The sequence below is a fragment of the Peromyscus californicus genome, unplaced genomic scaffold (assembly GCF_007827085.1).
Source record: "Peromyscus californicus insignis strain IS unplaced genomic scaffold, ASM782708v3 Scaffold_12__1_contigs__length_115047231, whole genome shotgun sequence".
Classification (NCBI taxonomy): Eukaryota; Metazoa; Chordata; class Mammalia; order Rodentia; family Cricetidae; genus Peromyscus; species Peromyscus californicus.
Window position 1 is genome coordinate 90,306,134 of NW_026294413.1, and position 24,375 is coordinate 90,330,508.

Here is a 24,375-nt window from a genome sequence, read left to right on the forward strand (position 1 = left end):
AAACATTTACACTGAGAAAAGAACAGTCACTTTGATTACCACTCAAGGTTCCTCCTGCCCTTTAATAATGAGGGATGCTGTGAACTATTAACTAGATGTGATGATGTCTCAATCCCTGGGCTGCCAATTCCTCGTTTGTGCTTTCAGCAAAGCTAATCTCCATACTGAGAGTGATTGTTGATGGCTCCTTCTTGTGTCGGGTGGAGGTGAGAAAAGGCACAAGCACTCCAGGAACCCATCTGCTGACAGTCCTCACCTCCTCCTCAATCTACCTTTATCTAGCTGGCTAGACCTGAGCAGTAAGGTGGCCTCTGACACTAGACAGTTATGAGTGTTAGGTCTCAAACCTGGGACAAACAGCTGAGGTTCCTATGAACACATCAAAGGGGACACCAGCACCTGGCATACCCCACTCCCTACCCTAAACTCTCCAGCCCAGGGGGCTGTGCTGCCCTTTCCCCAGCTGCTCTGCCCTCTATAGCCTCCCCCATCTTGGCTATCAACCCTTTTTGTCTCTTGGTATCCGGCTTGCTCCTGTCCTCTTGGCTCTTCCCTCTTCTCACGTGGCCCTGCTCAGTCTGCCGGTCATATTCACTCCAGACTTCCAGATGCCTCATCTATAATAAAAACCTCAACCCCTTAGGAGCAGTCATGTCCTTTTACTTCTTTTTTTCATTCAATAAGTAAGAGCTTGAGCCTCAGTTTCCTTGTCTGTGAAATGGGGACAGTAAGATGAGCCACTACAAAGAGTAACAGGAAGGTAAATGAGACCACACCCATACAGTACTCAGTGCCCTGACATCAGTTCTCAAGAGGACTTTCCAAAGATGGGAAAAAGGACATCAGTGGATAAAGTGAACCGGAAGAATGCTGTTTATGCCAAGGCAAGGGGGCATTTCCTCTTCTGTGGCCCACAGTGATTGCTTCAGAGCTGCTTCCATTTCCCTCAAGTTCCCTCGAAATTACAAGCTACAAATTCTGGGCACATAATGAAACCAGAGCAGATGAGAAACAAACAGATAGAACCCCGATTTCTGACCCTGACACTCCCAAGAACCCCAGTTTTGACCATTTCCTTATCAACCATTGCCCTCTTGTGGACACCTGTCATTTGGGGTACCCTGACAACTGTCACCACCCCCTAACGCAGGGCTCTGGGCCCATTCTATAGACAAACTGGGGGTCTGGGTCTCCTAATCACAGGGCTACAGCACCTGCAACAGAGCTGGGAACTGACCGGGAAGTGATGAGTCCCAAGAAGTGACCTCGCAGAGCAGGGTGCAGATGCAAGCCCTTCTTACCTCCACACCCAGAGGCAGAACCCTCTGCAAACAGCCAGGAGCCCAAGCTAGGAAGGAAGCGGGACAGATGTTGGAAAATAAGGAGCCACTGCAGACTTACAACAAAACACTTTATTTGAGGCAGAAATTCTAAGGCACAAAAACATCTTACAAATGCCAGCCACGACTGACTATCATCTAGGTATGGTTTTGTACAAATACACCCCCAATATCTCCAATGTAAAAATATGGCACACTGCTACAGCCTGCCCGTGCTCACTCTTCTGCCAAACCTCACGAAGACAAAAAAACTTAAAATGTAAAACAGAACAATGTCATCAGTCATCACTGTGCCCGAAGGCCTTCCTTCTTAACACGGGAGCTTCCACAGTAAAAATATTTGCTTTTTAAACAGATAACAAAAATTAATGTTACACTCAAAATGAACACTTTGGATTTGTATGGAAGTTTTTGCTGCTGTCCAAACTTGACATGCTTCTTTTTGAGAGGAAGAGAATTTTTAAAAAAATAACAGATGAGCACATTGCGTATAACCCAGTGGCAGCCACAGGAGGCTGCTCCTTGACTCTTTCTGCCCGATTCTATGCAATATAAATGTTAGCTATGCAGTTGGAATGATTGCTTCTGTCTGGTTTCTGATTGTATCAACTACTATGCCTGCTCAACTGAGAGATACAGCCTTGGTGTCTGTGGTCCCAGGTGAATATCAAGGATGACCCAAGGGGCAGGAAAGAAAACAATTGGCTAAAATTCCCCAGAGGCTCTCCCTGAGGCATTCAAAAGGGTTTGTAAATTAGTCCCCAACAGCAACGGAAGGCGGCACTTAGCAACACTGCCCCCCCCACACACCTTGCCAGTTCTGCTGAAGTGTGCACCATTTAAACAATGATATGATTCACAAAATAAAGATCAAGTCTAGAAATAGGTAAAAACAGAACCCAAAGTTGGAGTGTGGAGTAGCTGCCACTCTGAAGGTAAGAGCTGGCCTTGAAGGGTGTCTTCAGATTAGAAGAAGACATTAAATACATCAGCAATGAGCACCAAGTGTTTGCCTGTGGGAGAAAAGAAGCTATACCACAGGAGCCAGGACTATCAGCAAGAGACCAAAAGTGGCGGTCATAACTCTCCGGAGGCGTATCAGTGATATGACAGTGTTTTAAAGTGCCATGATTTTTTTCTATGTGGTGAGAGCACCCAGGCCCGCACAAATTTCCCTGTAACCCTAACTGGGGCCTGGCTGTCAGATGGCACCCATGTGAACAAGGCACCGGTGTTGTCTGGGTAATGGAACTGAGCGTGAAGCCGAGAAGTGCTGAGAAGTGCAGGAGCGGAGGAAATCATTAAGCCCCTGGAGAACAAGAGCTGTGAAAGACCTTAAGTGGGTGGGATTATTTACTACTGAAAAAACACCAGGGGATGACTTCACTGTGGTTTTCAGTACTGGGAAGGTGACCAGCTGTTCTTTCTCCTCTACACCCAAGACAAAAGAAAGCTGGCTTGAATTTCTGCAACAAAGGCATACAGAGAACTATCTGATCAGCGGGGAGGTTACAGAATCTCCTTCGCTAAGGAGCCAGACTCTGGGCCACAGCCTCGTGTCTGGAACAACTCAAGCACAGCCTGTCTTGAGTGCACGGAGGGAACGTGCTGGGTGATCTAAGCCTCTCCTCACCCTCAAATTCTGAAACTGGAACCAAAGCCAACTGCTTATAGCCAGCCAGCCTTCCTTCAGCTAACTTTCACCCTTGGATCTGGAAAAGTGGTGATTTGACCAGGGTGGCCAAACCCCCATGGGGACACCTGGTATCTCAACAACAGGAAATGATTCCGTTTCCTTTATCACACCTCCAAACAGTCCTAGTTTGCAGAAAAAGCATGACGCCAAAACCCAGTGTTGGGGCACTTTGCTGTATTCCCCAAATAAATTGTCCCTAATGTATGTTGGCATAAGCTCAGAACTGCCCCCCACATAAACACAACTAGAGTTGAACTATAAATAAGGCCCCCAAAGTCCAGAGGTTTAAATGCAACTGTTGCCTGCTTTTAAATGCAGGACAGTATAAATCTGAATCTGAAATTAACAGCTGAGCTGCCTTTCTCTTGAGACATGAAATGTAAAGACATAATCAAAACATTTCAAATGCATTCGGAATCAAATGGAGGCTGTGGGTTATGGTGCATGCCAGAGAGGCATCAGGAACTCAAGGCCAGCCTGGGCTACATGAGAAGCAAAACCATCAGGATCGCATCAAGTTTCCTGAAGGAGAGGGCTAGCAGCAGCTTTTCCCGGGGCCCCACACATTTGTGATTACTGTGGATGGTTTATTTCACATTTTACAAAGCGGAAGTCACGGCCGGGCGGTGGTGGCGCATGCCTTAAATCCCAGCACTTGGGAGGCAGAGCCAGGCAGATCTCTGTGAGTTCGAGGCCAGCGTGGACTACCAAGTGAGTTCCAGGAAAGGAACAAAGCTACACAGAGAAACCCTGTCTCGAAAAACCAAAACAAAAAAAACAAAACAAAACAAAGCGGAAGTCACAAACCTGGCAGCCACCATGCAAAATCAGATCCATCTACATGTTCTGTTGGTCCTGAATTCACTTTAGCAGTTTCTAAAGTTTAAATGTCAATGTTTTGCTTGCTTTTTAAACTTAGTGTGTGCACACACACGACACATACATACATACATACACACACACACACACACACACACACACACACACACACACACGCAATGGGTACCTGTGAGTGCCACAGCCAGCCTGAGGAAGTGAAAGAACACAACAACTTTTGGGAGAGGGTGAGTTCATGGGAGTAAACTTGGGTTGCTGGGCTTGCCAGCGCGAGACATTAATAGCTTAAAAATCAGAAATTCTCAACTTTTCTTGAACACTGGGAAAAGCAGGAAACACTGCGGAGACACACTCATCTGGAATGTTCCCTGCTCCTGAAGGCTAGACAGGGGTGCGGCAGAAAGGACACTCTCTGGTGCCCCAGGAAGCAGACTCTGCCAACTATGAGCAGCCATCCCCAACAATGGAAGATAAAAGAAAAAGATGAGAAACCTTGACCTTGGCGTGGTCTGCCTTTTCCCAATAGAGGCAGAATGTTCTTTCTTGTGTTGAGGTAGCTGATAATTTTGTGTTTTCCTTTCTTCCTCCTTCATGAATAAAATAGCTTCCCTACTCCTTCTGAAAAGCTCCCACAACCCTGCAATCCCATAGTCTGGAGGGGACAGTTCCCTATTTAGTTACTTACATAAAGGTCAGAGGACCTAAGATTAGAGGTTGTCAAGAAAACCAGTAACAAAAACAATCACGTGACTATGAAGAGGTAAGTCTGAGCTTCCATCAGACTCGAACTTGAACCCCTAACTTTCTGCATGCTGACTCCAATGATCTCACGATCACTGAAGACAGCTTTCAGCTTCTGACCCAGGGCTGACTTCAGTTAGCACCTGTCGGCCAACCCAAAACTTCAGACCACAACTTTAAGACCCAGTCTCATTTTGACTCAAAATACTATGACCTGCTTAGGTCCCACCTGAATCCCTGGGCCTGGTCAAGGACGACTTCTGATTCATTCCAGAAATCTATGTGCCCCAAAGCCCCAAGCCTCCGCACTCATGTACCTGGGTGGGGCCCACTGAGGTGGTCCCTGTTACTTGCCGCCAACTGTTCAGAGACCCCCCCCCCCCCCGGTCCCCCTGTAACTAGGTTTCTCAGCATCAGATGCGCTTGTGGGACACCCACAGACACGGGGCAACAACTACCTCATCGCTCTGGGCTTCCTGGCGCCCTGGTCTTATCCTGGCCTCCTTCCCGGTGGACACCCTCTCTTTACCCACATACGGTTCACTCTCAGACCCAACCTCCTCCTGTTTCCCTACAGCATCAAAAAGCCTGTGGCTTGTCAGAACCTTTCTCTAATTCCATCTTCCCATCTCTACCGCGTGGGACAATGTTGAGCCAAAAACTGCAGCTCTGTTCAGAACAGACACTTTGCCTTAATCTGCAAGGCAATTCTCATTCCCAGCTCGAGTGATGAGGTGGAGGGGGAACAGGGGCTGACTAATAAAATGTCACTTTATTACCCACTATCAGCTCATCCTGAGTTAAGCAGCCTTACTGTAGTTCCATCACTTGGCACGTTAGAATCTGAGTCTTCTGAACAGAAACATTTGTATTTCAAAATAAAAGCATCCAGTCGCTAAATCCAAACTGAAACATCACCTGATGATCCTGACTTTTTAGATTGGCATCTTAGAAGGCTCAGGTGGTTTCCCTCCATTTTCCTCACCTGAATCCATGCCGTGAGCTCTCTGCCTGGGCCTTGCTTAGCCCTAAGCCCAAGGCCCCATGCTGGCCCTAGGCACTCTCAGGGGTCCCACATCCCATATGCAAAACTGAGTATCTCTCCTAAAAGTGGTTTCTTTGGGGAGTCTCCTTGGGGGGGCCTAAAATATTTCTTGGCCTCAGCTTAAAAAGAAAAAAAAAAACCTCTCTGATGATGTTCCCAGTGAATGGTCACACGTTAGCAATGTAGGCCCACTGATCTCCTTCAGAGAATGATTGCCAAGACTGAGAACGGCCAGGGCAGTCTCGTGGAGGTGGGAGCTCTGTCTGCTCGGTCTGGATTCCACAGTGACAATCTGGAACGAGCTCCGCTGCTGAGAGTCCTGGTTTTACGGCGAGACCATCTCACAGCTCGCCCAGAGCAGCTGCTCTGTTCTCTGCCAGAGGACAGAGGAGCACGTTCTCCTGAGAAGCTGCCAGCGGCCTGTGCAGAGCAGGGAGGAAACTTTCATCCAACACACACACACACACACACACACACACACACACACACACACACACACACACACTGCTGCAGGAGCCGAGGCTTCCTTCCCCTCCTGCTGAAAATGTGCCTGGAAGGAAAAACCCTGCCTCTTCTCCACCCCACCTTGGGATCTTTCTCAGCATCCTCCTTAATGTTGATCCTAACTGGTTAAAGAATGGGAAAATCCTTCACAGTTCCCGGTAGAATGCTGGGAAAACAGCCTGCCAAAATCCAACAGCACTCATGATCACAGTGGAGAGGAATGCTCACACCAAATGCGCCATGGAGAGAGGATGAGGGTTTCCACAGAGACATGACATTTCCACGGACATGTCATTATATACATCTAATTAATTAATACACAGCATGTGAAGAGATGCTTTGCCTTTGGAAACAGAACTTCTGTACAAGAGTCATTCATAAAAATAGAGCGTTTACTTTTGTAACAATCCCCTCTTTTCTGCTTTCTAAAAAGGAGGTTTGTCACTAGTCAAAACCACGTCAGCAGATTAACTGGCCACCACCTCCCACACACAGTTGTGTTTTAATAGATTCTGACCTCTAACATTCAGGACACAGAGCACCACAGCCAAAGCACAAACCACAACTTCCAATAATGTCGCCCAGCTGTGCAATAGTCCTTTATCTCTACGCATCATCACCGGAGCTACAGAGCAGTAGTTGTAACCCAGGGAAACTATGGTCCCCACATGCTGGCTCCTTAGATCCAGGGAAGACACCCAGGTGCTGGCATCTTCTTCACATATGATGACGGTCAAGAGGGTGAGCCTGCTCCGTGGATTCCATCCTGGTCAGCCACGTTTCCCAGGAATATAGAGAAAGTTGTTTCATAAAAAGTGACTGGATGGACATTCAGTCATTGTCTAGACCTTTGACTCAGAGTTTACCTAACACTCGAGACAGTGTAAGTTCCACATCAGAAACGGATGGAAACATCACTCGCAGCACAATCTGGGTCCCAGACAGTACTCGACGTGTAGCTGTACTGATGTTCAAAGTGCTTTTTCCACAAAGCAGTTTGAATCAAAGTAGCCGAAAGGGAACAGGTAAAGTTTGCAGAGGTCAGTGGAGTCAGAACAAGCAGTGTTGGTGCCTCCTGCTTCTCTGTGCCGGCTTCCTCTCTGCCTCCCAGGAAAGGCTCCAATCCAAGGAACGGCCTCACATAGCCGGCTGCCGGCTGCTCTAATGGACATGCCTTGGAGAGCTCCGTATGCTTTCGGGAAATCGGAGACTCTGCTAAATATCTATTAGAAGGCCGGAGCAGACAGGATTGAGTACTGGCCAGAATTTCATTCCAGATATCCTTGTGTGAGCCCTCAGCCCCAGGCAGGCTGCACAACACAGAGGTGAGCTGGGAAACCCAAGCAGCAGCCGTTAAAGTGGCGATGCTTAGATGCTCCCATGTGCTTACAAAGGGGCAGCCACTTGGAGTTCATCAGTATAGCTGTGGCAACCATGTTCTTCTTTACACACCCCAGAGGCGAGGAGCTTGGAAGGGAGGGTAGGGAGGTCCTCCTCACCTATGGAGAGAAGAAAGGACAGAGCTACACGGTCAGTGCATTTCACTGGTCCAGGCCCCGATGCCACAACATGGCTGGGATTCGCTCTTGTATGTTGTACCAGAGGCAGACATCAGAACCAGCTCAGACCAACTCTTTCATCCTCCTAACAGGATCTAGTCCCCTTAGGAGAGGAAGGAAGAGCCTTCCCTTTAAGGCCAAAGTTTCGCAAGCATGGCCCCAAAAAGTTACAGGTGTGGCAGATTCCCGAGGCTCTCTGGGAACGAGCCCTCCTACCTGGGGTGCTGTGTGAAGCTAGGATGGAAAATACTGCACTCATGAACCTGCGCAGTGCATGTGTCTTGGTATTCCAACCTTTCCCCAGTGTAGAAAGGCAATGCAGGGCTGGTGAGGTGACTCTGAGTTAGGAGACTGCCACCCAGCCCGACAACCTGAGTTTAATCTGTGGGACCCACATGGTGGAAGGAGAGAATCGACTCCCACCAGTTTTCCTTTGAGCCCCACACGTCTGCCATGGCACATGCCCCGCCCCCACCCCATGTGTGTGTGCACACAGAAAATAAACGTGGTTTGTTTTTTTCCTAAAGGCAATACTGTGTGCAGCTCACCATAATTTATCATCATCATTTCTGCAGTTCAATATTCCCCCCTTACCTGGAATAAATCAAGACTATCAGAGGAGTTATGTTATTTCCTATCAGGTTTCACTGCCCAATAAGGTACCTAAATTGGGGATGGCTTTCAAAAGTGTGGCCAAAGGCTATATGGCCTGTATCAAGAGCCCAATCCCTAGACAGGCATAGTGGTGCACACTTTTAATCCCAGCACTCAGGAGGCTGAAGCAGGTGGATCTCTGTGAGTTCGGGGTCAGCCTGGTCTACACAGTGAGTTCCGGGATAGTCAGAGTTGCATAGTGAGACCCTGTCTCAAAAATACAACAACCAGTTCGAGGCCAGCCTGGGCTACCAAGTGAGTCCCAGGAAAGGCGCAAAGCTACACAGAGAAACCCTGTCTCGAAAAACCAAAAAAAAAAAAAAAAAAAAAAAAAAAATACAACAACCAATGGATGGATGGATGGATGGATGGATGGATGGATGGATAGATAGATAAATAAAAATGAGGGCCTAGATAGATAGATAGATAGATAGATAGATAGATAGATAGATAGATAAAAATGAGGGCCTAGATAGATAGATAGATAGATAGATAGATAGATAGATAGATAGATAGATAGATAAAATGAGGGCCCAGTCCCAGGGCATCTTACCTAGGCCAGAGGAGGAAGATAGATAGATGGATGGATGGATGGATGGATGGATGGATGGATAGATAGATAGATAGATAGATAGATAGATAGATAGATAGATAGATAAAATGAGGGCCCAGTCCAGATAGATAGATTGATAGATAAAATGAGGGCCCAGTCCCAGGGCATCTTATCTCAGATAGATAGATAGATAGATAGATAGATAGATAGATAGATAGATAAAATGGGCCCAGTCCAGATAGATAGATTGATAGATAAAATGAGGGCCCAGTCCCAGGGCATCTTACCTAGGCCAGAGGAGGAAGATACACTCTCGGTCAGGGAAGATGTTTCCATCTGGTCAGGGGAGAGTCCTTCTATCAGAGGCAGAGACAACTCTGATGAGGGCACAGAGGAATCATATATGCCTGAGTCCCGTGGCATATCCGAGGGAATGCCAGCTTTCACCGCATGCAACAGGGGCAAGGCAGGGCCACTCTCGCAGATGGGCTGGGCCTCAATATCCTGGTCCAGGCTTGCATGCTGATTTTCCAGGTACGAGTATGAGTCAGCTGGCCTAGGGGCCCCAAGTATAGAAGCCTCAGCTTTTAGACAGAAGTCACTCTCTGGCCCTGGTTTGGTTATGACATCATTTAAAACCAAACCTGAGTCAAACTTCTCCAGGACCGGCTCCTGGTAGCGCACCGGGGGAGGATGGAAGGGTATAAACTGCTTCTCGAACCAATCAGGCTCCTCATCGATAAACTGGTGCATGTTGCAAATGGCAACATACAAGGAACGGCCAGACTTGCTCCGGAAGTAGTTCCTTCTACTGCTGTGTCCTGGGTGCTGAGCCAGCCCCTGAAGGCTGTGCTCTCCTGAGTGCAGATGGGAACACAGCTCGGGAAGGTTGTCCATGAGCTTGTATTTGGTGCTTAGGTCCAGAACGCAGGGGACATCTCCTTCACAGGAATAATCAAAGTAGACAGCGATAAACTTGTTCAGTGCTGCGGATGAACTCTGCTTGGCCTGACGGAGCCTTTCGGCAATGGCGGCCACAGCCACGAGGAAGAGCTCTCCTTGGCCCGCGCCTCGACTGCCTCCTTTGTGTTTGTAGTTCTTCTTATCGACGAAGTACTTCATGCCTTTGGAGCACACGACAATGATGAACTGGGACTCGTGGATCTTCTGAATGACCCATTCTCTCTGCCCTTCTCTGCAGAGGCTGAGATCTTCCCATAGGTCCAGAGCCACCTGGAAAGAGGACAGGTCACCTCACTGCTTATTTACACCAACGTCCAGAAAGACGACTGGAATACCAGTGAGTGAGGTCCCATAGTCTGCCCCTTAGCCATTATTAGCAGGGATATGTGCAGACACACACACACACACACACACACACACACACACACAGCTAAAGCTCTGAGGTTAGCAACTGCATTCCCACACCAGACTTCCTGAAGTGCCTGCCATCCATGACATCACCTCCATAACGTGTTGGGTCATTAGCACTGCTGCCCTACAAGTGAAGAGACAGAAGCCAGGGTTTCCAGCAACTTGTCTAAGACACCTTGAGAATGTCCTCAATGGAACCCGCACTATGAGAGAGAGCACAGAATGGGGAGGAATTGAGAACAGTGTGTATAATGAGTGGGGCTTCCAGATCTAAAGAGCAGAAAGACCCTGGGGACGAGGCTAAAAGGCTCTGAGAAGAGGATGTGGAGAGTGACCCCAGAGTGTACTGGGAAATGGGGCTTGGACCTGGTGCCAGGGCCACCCACAGTGACAGGTGACTCACATGCAGCGTGTGACTAGGAAAGAGGGCCTCTGTGGCCATGTTCATAGACCCAGGGTTAGCCCACTGTCCCGCTGCTGTGGTGTGGTCTCTGGTTAACGCTGTCTGGATTAAGTACTGTCCTCTACCGTTTCATAGAGGTCTACAAGCTTGACAAGCCCTGTGAACCGGAGGGTTTGGGGGGAAGAGGGACAAGAGAGCAGTGGAATCTCTGGTAAAGGAAAGAAAGCCAAGTACGTGTGAGCCTCTCAAAGGATTTCACCTCTCCAACAGCTTTCATCCGAAACTGTAAGGAGCATTCCTTGTCAGCTGTACCGGCACCATTTCTCCAGTAGCTCAAAAATTAATTCCTAACAGCTAAACACGGATTATCCAGGGGAGGGGCATTCTGGAAGGACTTCATTCTCCTGTTCTAAAATGGTACCCAAGAGAAGAAAGCCCCAACATCTACCATTTGCTAAAAAAAAAAAATACTGAATCAGCTCATACTCTATTAACATTATACAAATTCAAGCTAACCGATTTTTTTGGTTTTTGATTTTTCGAGATAGGGTTTCTCTATGTAGTTTTGGTGCCTGTCTTGGATCTCACTCTGTAGACCAGGCTGGCCTCGAACTCACAGACATCCTCCTGCCTCTGCCTCCCGAGTGCTGGGATTAAAAGCGTGTGCCACCACCACCCAGCCTAACTGGGTATTTTAAAAATACATAGCCTCTAGGTTTATATATCATACAAAAACAGTTGTACTAATCTTTTTGATCTGTGTTTTGTTAAGCCACGTGTGGCATATTTTACAAAACTGTAAAAACTCTGTCCAGGGCTGATTTCATCTTAATAAACAAAACATAAGTGCTTTTGAAAACATACCTTTCTATCTCTGGCTGAGCAATTGCAATGTGGGGTGTTCTGATGATGGAGAAATCATCAGAAATGGGCCAGCCCAGAGAGCAAGAAGTTCAACAACCTGGACTAACTCAGGCATGGTAAGTCAATATCGTGGATGGCGCAGCTATTTAAAAAAACAAACTTTATGTGCAATCTCATCTATGTACAAAAGAACAGGGCACAAATACACCACTCACGCCTGTGCTGTCTGAGCATGTCAGGCCACTGGCTGCTGTGGCAGTTCGTTCACCTGCTAGGCTCAAGGCTTCCCCCCACAGGAGGAAATCCCACCAGTTTGTAAATACATTTTATTAACACCAGAGGGCACTCTCACCAAAGAAATGGGCCAAATGGCAGTTCAAAGTAAAGGAACTACAAAACATCACATAACTGCTTTTGTGACAAACAGATGGTATGCCTTCCACAATAGTTTCAGACTTCGCTCACTCTAAAAATTAAGCGTCGTTGTCTACAGAAAAGCTACATGTTCATGGTTAAGAGGGGCTAAGAAAACTGGGTATGTGGGCTCAAGCCTTTAATCCCAGCACTTGGGGACAGAGGTATGTGAATTAGAGGTCAGCCTGGTCTACATATGGATTCCAGGACAGCCAGAACTACATAGTGAGAAAAACCAAAAAAGGAGGAGGCAGAGCCGGAGGAGAGAGCTAGGAAACCCGTGTAGACATTCAAACACTTGGCAAATTCTGGAGCCCTCTCCTTTCACTCCCTGGTTCTCTCTAGCCACCGTCTTCTCACTGGTTTCTCCCTTTCCATGACATACGAATCAACCTCAGCCCTCCCAGTCTCCAAGATCTCTTCCAAGGACAGTCCATCCTCCATTCCCAATCTCAGCAAAACTCCTTCAGAGAACTGCCTACACTCCTAAAAGCTGTCTTTGCCCTTCTCTCCCGATGCCCACCACTGAGGCTTTGATCCTGCAGGCGCTCATCATGATGTCAGGTGACAATCTCACATTCTGGTCACGTGTTCCATGGCAGGGCACCCCTTTGCAGCACTCAAAAAACGTCCTACCATGTGGATGCCACTCAAGGGTCAAGCAAGAATGTATCATAACATTTCCTGCTGGTGACAGATAGGACAAACTCAGACTGATCCTGGTTTGGAAAGTAAAGCACTGGGCAAAAGCAGGTTTCCAGAAAGCACTGGAGAGGAGAAGGCATTGAAAAGGAAGATGGAGCTCATATCCTGCCCAGAGCAAGAGAAGAAACTGGATTCCGCACCTCACAGCCACAGAAATCCTGGAGGAAGTAGGCAAAACACTGGACCACATTCATGTGACTCTGGCCATCTTTACTGGAGTAACAGAGGAAGACCTTGGGCCGTGGCCGGAGCCTGTCTCTGGGGAGAGCCGCTGCGTATGTGGAGGACTCCGGGCTTTCTTCATCTAAATGTGAATATATATTTTCTAAATTGGGAGAGAAGATAAGGTTGACACCTATAAACAAAGCTTTGTCTTTTTCCACATGACCCGAGTCTCAGGAATGAGCGGCTAAGCTGAGGCACCGTGGCCCACAACAGGAATCCCAGCACTTGGGAGGCGGAGGCAAAAAGTTCAGGACCATCCTCAGCTACACAGCAAGCTGGGGGCCAGCCTGGGCTACATCAGATCTGGTCTCAAAAGTAAATTTACCAAAAGGAACAGCTGACATCTCCATCTAGGGAGTCTCTGGTCTCCGACTCCATCAGCCTCAACTTGCACTGTGAACGAGACAGTCAGTTTCTGCAGTGGTCTCCCCGGAAGTGAAAAAAAACGGTTTTAACCTGAAACTGCCCTTGGATGTGTCAAGAAATGTTGCAGCAGCAGTCACTCACATCAGTGAAGAGCTCTGACAACCTCATCAACTAGAGGATTAGCTCGGGGAAGGAGAATTGTTTACGGATAATTTGGAAAAAGTGAAGCATACCAAAACAACAACAAAAGGACTTTTCTCTTTTCTTGACAAAGGTCTCACCCTATTGCCCAGGCTAGCCTCCAGTTCCTGGATTGAAGCGATCCACCTGCGTTAGCCTCCAAGTAGCTGGGATACCGAGGATGCCCCACCGTGCTTAGCTTAGAGTACACAAGTCTCAAGTGAACATCTTCACGACTTTTTTGTAAGTTTACACCTGAGTGACCCCACCCAGACGGACCAAGATATGGCTCGCCTACAGTTTTCCAGGTGAAATGCCTAACTCATCAATGATGAAGCCCTCCATGACTCCGTTCTCAGACTTCAGACTTCCTGAGTTTGAGAACGGGGTAATATGCCTGTCCATTGCCAGGTCCTAGAAATTAACAGCCAGATATTTGGATTCTGGGAACCTGAGTAGGCAAGGAGCTGGCAAGGACGTCTGAGGTGCCCCAGGCCCCTCCTGGAGGAACCAGGGCTTCCCAGGCGCCTTCTTCGTTGGCACCTGCCCTCGACTTGCCACAAACTAGAGGGTGGGGAGGAGAGGGCCCTGCACAGAGAGACGGCACCCGAAGGGTGGGGAGGAGAGGGCCTGCACAGAGAGACAGATACCTTGCTGTTTCTTTCTGCACATCACAGTGAAAAGCGTGGCGAAGGCCGAGATGACAACCAGAGGCACAGTGATGGCCACGGCTCTGATGGGTCCAGCCCAGGGAGAGTGCACTGGGAGATTTCAAAGGGAAAGCTGTTAAACTTAAGCGGCAAAACGGGCTCAAAGAAGGGGAGGGGGCGGGGTTGGTTCCCTTTTTGTTTTTAAACATAAGCTGACTCACAGGTTCCAGGGTCCCCAACCACCTCACTCTGGCTCTGCTGTGGTGATTCCAAAAGGATTCCACAGCTGTTTTTCAAGGGTTGTAGAAAAGAATTATTCAATAGTTCTGAACGTGCTAGGACAGTAGATACCCGGGAGTGAGAACTTCGCCTCAGGAAAGCCCTCCTCCCTACCACTTTCCTTCCAAGGACAATCGCCGAGGCTCGGCGGCGGGCCGCCGGCGGCAGAAGCCATGCCCGCTTGGATCTTCAAGGCCCCAACATGAATGTGGAAGGGGACTCACTTGGTGAGCCATCGTTTGAGAGAGAAGAGGCGGCGGCTGTGTTGTTTTGTGAACCAAGACGTACAGAGTACAGAAAATACTAGAAGCCTGCTCGAGAGACTCGTGTGAGCGCAGACCCAAGCCGGAGCGCCGTACCTGGCCTTACCGCGTACTGAACCACTTTCCTGGTTGTGTTGTTGTCATCCACCAGCTGCGGAACAGAGAGTGCCATGTCACTACAGAGTCTCCCCACGGGGATGGAGAGAACCGTGACTTCCCTGCTTCCCGTCACCAGGAGGTGGGAGCACAGCGGCAGTTCAACACTTTCTAAGTCAACCGTTTTAAAAAAAGAAGGGGCTGGGGAGCTGCCTCCACCGATAAAAGTATTTATTGTGCAAGCTTGAAGACCTGACCCCCAGGGCCTGCATAAAAGCCAGGAGCATAGTGTGAGCATCTATTATCCCAGGAGGAAGAGACAGGAGACGTTAGTTATTCAAAGTCATCCCAGCTCTAAAGGGAGCTTGAGACTAGCCTGAGCTACATGGGACTCAGTCTTAAAACAAACAAGCCAAAGACTCGAAATTCTATGGGAACTGCTTCCTGTGGACCTAACAACAGGGCATTCTATGACTGTACGTACCTCAATGACATAACCCCCGGGAGAGACATTTTGGAGGAGGCAGCTGCTTGTCTCTGTGTTCTGGTCCTACAAAGAAGCAAACAGCAATTCAAATGCTCACCTTAGAAAAGGCCTCAGTCCTCTTCTTCCTGAAGCTGAAGGAAACTTGCCACTGGTTTTGATACACTTAGTTTAAAAACAAAAAACAAAACAAACAAGGGCCATTGATCTGCTAGTGACTTGGCTCAAGATCTATGTTTTCCACTTCCTAGCTATTGACCTCCAGCAAGGCAAGTGACCTCCTTGAGCCCCAGATTTTCCACCTACAAAGGATGAACGGAAGCAGGCTGTTTGATGAGCAGTCAGGATTTGAAGAGCAGAAAGCTCTGGGATTGCCACCCAGCACCTGGCAGATGCTTAAAACACAATACAAACTAGAAATGCCTATGCTTTGGATGCCTTGGTTCTGTGTCACCCCAAAACATCCAAAGTGGGGATAACTAAGAGCAATCAATGGTAAGTAGGCTAGAGACAGACCCAGCGGTGAACATTCCTAAACATCCACTGACCACAGGAGCTTAACACTTACCTCAGCCACCCACTATCACTTTCAAACATGTGTGTTCCTTACACACGCAGTCACTCACCTGCTTGCACGTCCTCCGCCTGAAGGGACCTTCATGCTTGAGTTTATAGTGAAGATAGAAGCCACGGAGGCCGAAGTTATGCGGTGCGTGGTCAAAGGACACTTGCACGTCTGAACCGTGCTGGGTGATAGTCAAATTTCGAGGCTTCCAGACTGTGAGGAGGAAGGGACCCAGTAAGCACCCAAAGGCTGCTCCACACCATATGGGGTAACGCTTTGAGACTTAACAGACAGCTGTACTTACAGGGCTTACAGGCCATGTTGTCCGGTTGTAACAATAGGTCGCAGGCTATTATGTTTAAAAAAAAAAAAAAAAAAAGGCTATTTTTAGTTTCAGGACAGTTTGATGTTTCCCTTCTATAAAAACTGAACAAAATATATACTGAGCTTGGTGTGCTAGAAAAGGTACATCAATTCAACAATGATTTTCATTACAATTATGTTGTATCTTAATAAAAATTTAAATGAGAAAACATACAAATATTAACGCCGAACATTTCACGCCACATGGTGGAAGTAGTGTAAAGCCACCAAAGTTTTTAAAGCTTGTCTGATACTGCAGAGCTTCAAGGCTCCAAAGGCAGTGGAGCTCTTCATACTTCTGTCACTCAGGATGCCCCACTGTGGAGACGTCTACACACAGGAGGGATGTTATTTCAACCTTCACATGCATTCTAAGTTTTAGACACAATTTCTCATAAACACATTCTTTGAGTCTTCTATCTGATCAGTATGTGGAAAGTAACAACAGATGTGACCTGCACATGGTCTTGACCTAATGAATATCTTTTTTTTTGGTTTTTCGAGACAGGGTTTCTCTGTGTAGCTTTGCGCCTTTCCTGGAGCTCCCTCTGTAGACCAGGCTGGCCTCGAACTCACAAAGATCCGCCTGCCTCTGCCTCCCGAGTGCTGGGATTAAAGGCGTGCACCACCACGGCCCGGCGAATATCATTTTAATTAGAAAAATAGGAAATACAAGGTAAGTTGGCAGCATAGAAAACAACCTCATTAAGAATATGACAAAAGGGCTGGAGGGATGCCTCAGCGGTTAAGAGCACTGACTACTCTTCCAGAGGACCCAGGTTCAATTCCCAACAACCACATGGCAGCTCACAACTGTCTGCAACCCCGGTTACAGGGGATCCGACATCCTCACACAAACACACATGCTGGCAAAACTCCAGTGCACACAAAATAAAAACAAACAACAAAATAAAGCAACAACAACAACAAAAAACAACTTCAAAGGGCAGTGGTGGTGGCAGTGCACATCTTTGATCCCAGCACTCGGGAGGCAGGTGGATCTCTGTGAGTTTGAGGCCAGCCAGGGCTACAGAGCGAGTTCCAGGACAGCCAAAGCTATAGAGAAACCCTGTCTCGAAAAAACCAAAACCAACCAAAGAAAAGAATTTGGCAAAAGGGAACATGGATACAGGCTAGGGCTGAGACCAAACATCTCATAGATGAGGAATACAACAAGACCAGTCACAAGGAAAGGGGAGGCCAACCTAGACAGAGAGCTGGCCATCCAAGACCTAGAACCCCAGGTGAGAAGTCTGATCAGGAGGCAGGAGGAAGCCACTGGAGGTCTCATGGTGACTAGCCGTGAAATTTCAAAGCCGCCATGCGGGGAGATGAAAGAGAAGCCACGTACGGAATAAATGAGGAAGGTGAACAAATGGAAAGCCGGCACGGTTGGCAGCCAGCAGCGTGGGCTTCAGAACTGCACTTCTCAGCCAAGCCCTTGGCCCTCTCTGTGTGTGAGCGCACAGCTACTGAGTGTATGGGGGAGGGGGTTTTCATGGAAGGAGGATTACAGAGGTGGGCTACACCAATATTTAGACAGCATTTAGAATAGAGACTGGATAAACTTTAGTGCTAATTTTGTAAAAATTTTCTAGAAAAAAGTGGTCTTAGGTGTAGATTTTTCAAATTACATTGTTTATTTTATATGTGGGGCATATGCATGCCACAGCCCACATGTAGAGGTCAGAACATCAGGGGACAACTTTGGAGAGTTGTGTGGTGATATTTTATTTTATTTACTATATATTATCCCCAATAAAGCTTATCTGGGGATCAGAGGAAAAAGCCAGCCACTATTTTAAATATAGAGGTCAGGCAGTGGTAGCACACACCTTTAATCCTAGCATTCGGAAGGCAGAGATCCATCCAGGTCTGAGTTCAGGGCCACACTGGGAACAGAGCCATGCGTGGTGTGGCACATGCCTTTAATCCCAACACTAGTTAACCATAGAGGTCTGGAGGTCTGTACAGACAGACAGGAATTGATAGACCTGGGCAGAAAGAGGAAGTGATGTAGCTGGGTGGAGAGAGGAAGTAAGATGGCAGGGCACAGAAAGGTACATAGGTGTGAGTATACAGGAAGTAGCTCTCTCTTGGGCTGAGGATTTCCTAGCGGTAAGAACTTGCGGCTGTGGCTTGTTCTATCCCTGTGATCTTTCAGCTTTCAGCCCAATATCTGTCTCCGGGTTTTTTATTAATAAGACTGTTTAGCAATTCGTGTTACATCATTCATCTTACCGAGCTGGTTCTCTCTTTTCTCATGTGGATCCTGTGAACTGAACTCAAGTGGTCAGGCTTCCTGGCAAGCGGATCCCTGTGCCACCTTGCCAGCCTGAGATACTGCTTTTACCCTCATCCTGACCACCCTCATGATGTTACAACATTTTTTTTTTAATCTTTTTTTTTTTTTTTTTTTTGGTTTTTCGAGACAGGGTTTCTCTGTGTAGCTTTGCGCCTTTCCTGGAACTCACTTGGTAGTCCAGGCTGGCCTCGAACTCACAGAGATCCACCTGGCTCTGCCTCCCGAGTGCTGGGATTAAAGGCGTGCGCCACCACCGCCCGGCGATGTTACAACATTTTATCTTTTTACCCTTTACTTCAAAAATCAACTTACACCTTTTAGTCCTAGGCTGTGTTTTTGTTTTTGTTTGTTTTTAAGTCACCTCTCAACCTTTTTTTTCCCTTTAATGCTGGAGATCAGAGGGCCTTGTGCAAGCTAGGCAAGTTCTCTACAAGCAAATTACAAAAATCACACCCGCCAACAAGTATCACATTGCTTTTATACATGGATGCGTTCATGGTGACCACAGTGTTGCCAAAAGACAAATGTTGGGCCGGTGAGACAGCTTGGAAAGTAAAGGCATCTGCCACCAAGGCTGATGACCTGAGTGTGATTCCCTAGGACCCAAATGGTAGAAGGAAAAGACCAACTCCTTCAAGTTCTCCTCTGATCTCTACACCACACCATGGTGCCTATACACACACACACACACACACACACACACACACACACACACACACACACACACACTGTGGCACCCCCCCCCCCCCCCCGATACATATGCACACAAAATACATATAATTTAGCCAGGCATGGTGGTGCATGCCTTTAATCCTAGTACTTGGGAGGCAAAGGCCAGTCCCTGTGAATTCAAGAGCAGCCTGGTCTACAGAGTGAGTTCTAGGATAGCCAGGGCTACACAAAGAAACCCTGTTTTAAAAACAAAAAAAAACCAAAAACAATAATTAATTAATAATAATAATAAATGTTTTAAAATATCAGCTGACATCTGGCATGGCAGCATATGTTTGTAACCCCACTTGGGAGGCAGGGGCAGGACTGTTGTAAGTTTGAGGTCAGCCTTAACTATATAACTAGGTTCTAGAATCAAGCCTCCAGAGTAAGGCCTTTTCTTACTAATAAGTAGATAAAAAACAAACAAATAAACAAATGAGAAACAATATGTAAATAAACCACCATGCGTGATCTAAAACGAAGCAGAGAGAGCTGTCTCCAGTTGGGCCTGGCCTAATGTTTTTGTTGGTGTGTTTTCTTTGTATTAGGCTAGGATCTTGGTATGCAGCCCAGTCTACATAGGTCAAACTGTCCTCAGATTTGCAGTGATCTTCCTGTTTCTCCCTCCTGAGTGCTGAGATTACAGGCATGTGCTGCCATGTGGGATATTCCTTTACACTGTGTAAATATGTGTCACTGTGATTGGTTTAATAAAGAAGCTGACTGGCCAATAGCTGGACAGGATAAGGTTAGGTGGGAAAACCAGACTAAGGACACTGGGAAGAAGAAAGGCAGAGTCAGAGGAGTCATCAGCCAGACACAGAGAGAGGAAACAGGAGGTGTAAGATGAAAGAGAGGTAATGCCACGTGGTAGAATGTAGATTAATAGAAATGGGTTAATTTAAGTTTTAAGAGTTGGCTAGTAACAAGCCTAAGCTGTTGGCTGAGCATTTATAATGACTATTAAGTCTCTGTGTGGTTATTTAAAAAGTGGATGACAGAACAGATCTGATTGTGGTCCCGATGAAAACCTGTGACTATACTACCATGTCCAGCAAATAACTGCTAATCCAGCACATATTAGGTAAGCACTCTACCACTGAGCTATAGATGCATGGGTGTTTTGCCTGCATGTATGTCTGTGCCTGGTGTCCACCAAGGTCAGAAGAGGGCACTAGATCTCTGGAACTAGAATTACAGATGGTTGTGAGCTGCCAAAGCAGGAGCTGGGAATCAAACCCAGATCCTCTGGAAGAAGAACCTGTACTTAGTACTGAGTCAACTCTCCAGCCCTTAGCCTTTATGTTTGAAAATGCATTTCTGAGCTGGTATAGTGGCTCATGCCTGTAATCCTAGCATTCATGAGGCTGAGGCAGGAAGACTGACATGATGTTTATTCTAACCTGGGCTACCTGTTGAATTCCAGGGCAGCATGGACTGTAGAGAAACCTTGTCCCATTTTTCTTTTTTTAAATGTGAATTTGCTTCTCACCCTGCTTACTTCACATCAGTATCTGGTGTGTTTGTAAATACGTCTGTGGAAAGATCAATGGAAGTAGAAATGACTCCTTTGGGAGCCAGGCAGGAAAGACAATACTCACCCCGGGTTCTGAAGAAGAAAGGATGGTAATTGCTTTCATTTTTAATGGAAGGAAAGGGCACAATCTTGACAAAGTAATCCGTTTCAAATTTCATATTCAGGAAAGGCTGAGATTCCATTCCCTAAAAGGGAACAAAGACACAGTAGTGTGGAGGAATTGTCCACCTCCGCCCCTACCCCCACCCCCACCTACAAAAGACACAATTCCAGGGTGAGCAGATCCCAGGAGAGAAGAAAGTCGGGTCTGCTTGAGGGACTGAGCTTGGGTTTGGATCCCCGATGCTAAAGATGGACAGGGCTGTCTGTTCTTAGACAAGAAAGCATGGCACCTCAGTACTGAGTCTCAGAGCTGGAGGGAGCGAAGGGCGAGCCCACAGACACCTGGGATAGCTGCTGCTTCCGTGTAACCAGAGAGGTGTGTTTACTACAGCTGAAGAGCCCTGCTGAAGGGCTTTCCTGGGAGTGTGGCAGGCTCGGCTGCTGCCTCCTATTCTCGCCCACCTTGGCTGGGCTGTGGACCCCACAGCCGCCCCCACCTTCTCCAATTTCAGACTTTCAATAGACCATTCAGACCCCTGGAACAATGGTGTCTTCAGGGGCACATTCCCTGAGGGTGACTTACCGTCCTTTTGAAGCTACTGTTGAGCTGTTTCGGGTCCTTTAGAATCAGTTGTTGGCACTGCCTCCCCTCCGACTTCAGCTCCTCCAGTATTACTCGAAATCCTTTTAGGAATTCAATGCCTAAGCAAAGCAGAGGCTTTTAGGAAATGCAGACCTACTTACTTCGGGACACCCTTTCCCTCCTCCAAGGTCGCAGCCTCTCCAGCTCTACACCAAAGCTAAAGGAACATCCTCCTCTGCCAGCGTGTCTACAGAACAGAATGCACAACCTTCATTCACTCCTCTGGGACAGGGTGAGTGATCACTGTACCTAATACGTTCTCTAGCCCACTCGGCCACTGGGACAAACATCTATTGCTTTTGTGACACTTGGATTCAATATTTAGGCTCAAGTCTAAACTGATCGCAATGTCTATAGTGGAATGTATAATTTCAGGCACACTGAGCTGACAGTAATTCCCAGTGAATGCCCTCAAACTTTGTTTTTAATCTGAAGTTTTAGCTATATACTTTCTGGATATATTTCACTGGGAACTTAACAAAATTCCCAATGAAGTGTATGTCTGCACCCAAAGGGGTTCGTTCCTAGGCTTGGGATTAAATATTTTAGGGGAATGCTGGTCTTCCTCTAATCATGCCTGAAATGCAGACACCTGAGGGCTGCCCAGTGTGTGCTCCGAATACAGTCCTCAGGGCCCCAAGACACCCACAGTGCTACTGAAAGGCGGCGGCCCAGCCTCACCACCTGAGCTTCCTTCCTCCCACTGCACGTCTGACTAGATGCTTTCAGGAGGATTAAGCTCTGATAGCCACAGGAGCCAGCACTGGGGCTCTGTATCCCATGGAGACTGGAGTGGCTCAAGTGCAGCTGGAGATCCCCAAAGCTGGCCTTGATTGTCGAGATATCGATTTCACATTCCTTCTGAACACCAGACAAGGAGACATTTTCAACCCTTCCCCTCCCAGGGCAGAAGTAATTACACAGGATGCAATTAACCAGGTGGGGAAATTATTGATGGCAAAGGTCACAGAAATCTTTTTCTCCTTTGAATAGCTCCTCCAATTCTATAATTATTTGATGAAGAGCACATATTTCATGGTGGTTCAGGCAGAAAAGCCAAATTAGAGCCTCATAGTGTAGAACCTGGGAGTTCTATGGTGCATGGCGTTTTGTTAATCACAAAGCTTCCTGTGGGGTGATAGTCAGTGGATCCACAAACAGAGATTCAGACACGATGACATGATACAACATCTCTGTAGGACCAACTATTTAACCTCGCGGGAGATTGCCTTTTGAGACTGAAAAAGAAATGATGTTTGAACAAATCTTTACTACCTAAAAACTAAGATGTGATTCATGCAATGTTTCCAGAAAGATTGTTAACAAAAGGCAAGTGACTCAGGATTAAAGGCAAAGCCTCTCACAATTACTTAAAAATGGATCAGCTCGGGTATGCAGCATCGATGGATAGACCTGGGCCTTGTTCCTCAAAGGCCAGACTGAAAATCATAATACCAAATCTGGGCTGAGAGGAGACGGAGGCAGCAGATATAATTCCTAATACACATCTATCCTGAGCCCGTTAACACTGTGAGGCTGTGTGAGGATCAGCCCCCTGACAGAGAGACCTCCCCTGGAGAAGCACACTTGTTCTCTCCCTCTCGTGTTGATGAAGGACTCTAACAAGCATGGGAGGTGGGCACCATTATTCCCATTTGCAGCTGACTGAGGAGAGGTTTAGAGAAACTAACTGGGCCCTGGGATCTCATGGTAAACAAAGGATAGAGCCAGGAAGTGTTGAGCTCTCAGCCAGGGCCCTTAATCCATGGGCTTTCCTGACTTCCGAGGAACCGACTTGCTAGAACCTGCCCACTCCACCCCCAGCCCACCGTAAATCATTATCCCTCTTCCCCCACTAACCCACGCCTCACTCTCTTTCTAAAGAGGGAGCCTGCAGTTGGTCAGATCAAGGCTTAGCCATTTAAAGGGGAATGACCACTTCTTCTATCCAGAGAATATTTTCAATCTTTAAATGTTAAGATAAAATGACCTTTGGAAAACACATAAGGTTTAGACGCAGAAGTATTTATGTGGACAGGCTGGCCCAACACCTCCATCTTTCCTCTCCCTTTCTCTCACTACTACACTATAGTTCTGAGATTTATTCTTGTTCAGATTAAGAAATCTAGCCTTGAGGCTGGAGAGATGGCTCTGCGGTTAGGAGCACTGGCTGCTCTTCCAGAGGACCCAGGCTCAATCCCCAGCACCCACATGGAAGCTCACAGCTGTCTGTAAGGCCAGTTCTAGGGGATCTGACTCCTTCACACAGATATAATATGCAGGCAAAATATCAACACACATAAAATAAAAATAAATCATTTTTTTTTAAAAGGAAAGAAAACTAGGCTTTTACTTCTCCCCGGACAAGTGCTAAAAAAAAAGTGTCCACGACCAGTGCAAAGTCAGAGGGCCAGTGCAGGGCTGGGACGGAGGCTCTGATCAGTTGGTGTCCGACAACTTTCTCTGGCCACCAACCACAAGGCAATCTCCACCCCCACTTGGCACTCGGGGAAACTAGGGCTCTACCAGTCTAAATGCCTCCTGTGAAAGGCCAATCGCAACCAAGCGTGGCAGTACAGACAGAGGACCCCAGGCTTTGGGAGGCTCCGGCAGGAAAGACGGTGAGCGAGCAGAAGGCCTGCGCTGGCCACATAGCCAGGCCATGTCTCAAAAGACAAGAGGGAGCTAGCTGCTGGATATGCTGGGACACATTTTTTCCTCCCAGCACTTTTGAAGTGGAGACCTGTGGAGGCAGGAAGATCAGGGTTTGGAGGCTATCCTGGATGACATCCTGGATGACAAAGTGGGTTTGAGGCCAGCCACAATTAATCACTTGTCTCAAAAAATAAAAATCAAATAAACAGAAAGAAATTTTGCTCATCAAATTCACTTGAATGGGTTCAAAGAATCTTAG

At 47.3% G+C, this 24,375-nt stretch overlaps 1 protein-coding gene across 2 annotated transcripts in view; it reads right to left on the reverse strand.

The window, feature by feature from the left end:
* Window positions 1-1,394: 1,394 nt before the first annotated feature.
* Window positions 1,395-24,375, reverse strand: part of Il17rd (interleukin 17 receptor D) — a 69,634-nt gene continuing 46,653 nt past the window's right edge. The window contains exons 4-13 of one of the 2 annotated variants that reach the window (XM_052733818.1): window positions 21,402-21,520; window positions 20,781-20,901; window positions 16,102-16,146; window positions 15,859-16,010; window positions 15,233-15,298; window positions 14,749-14,803; window positions 14,111-14,221; window positions 12,830-12,993; window positions 9,217-10,162; window positions 1,395-7,662 (exon numbers count right to left, since the gene is read on the reverse strand). In XM_052733818.1, coding sequence (XP_052589778.1) covers window positions 7,550-7,662; window positions 9,217-10,162; window positions 12,830-12,993; window positions 14,111-14,221; window positions 14,749-14,803; window positions 15,233-15,298; window positions 15,859-16,010; window positions 16,102-16,146; window positions 20,781-20,901; window positions 21,402-21,520 — 1,892 coding nt within the window. In that variant the 3' untranslated portion in view covers window positions 1,395-7,549. Of the gene's footprint in view, window positions 7,663-9,216; window positions 10,163-12,829; window positions 13,015-14,110; window positions 14,222-14,748; window positions 14,804-15,232; window positions 15,299-15,858; window positions 16,011-16,101; window positions 16,147-20,780; window positions 20,902-21,401; window positions 21,521-24,375 lie in introns of both variants that reach the window. The other variant, XM_052733817.1, reaches the window with a different exon arrangement.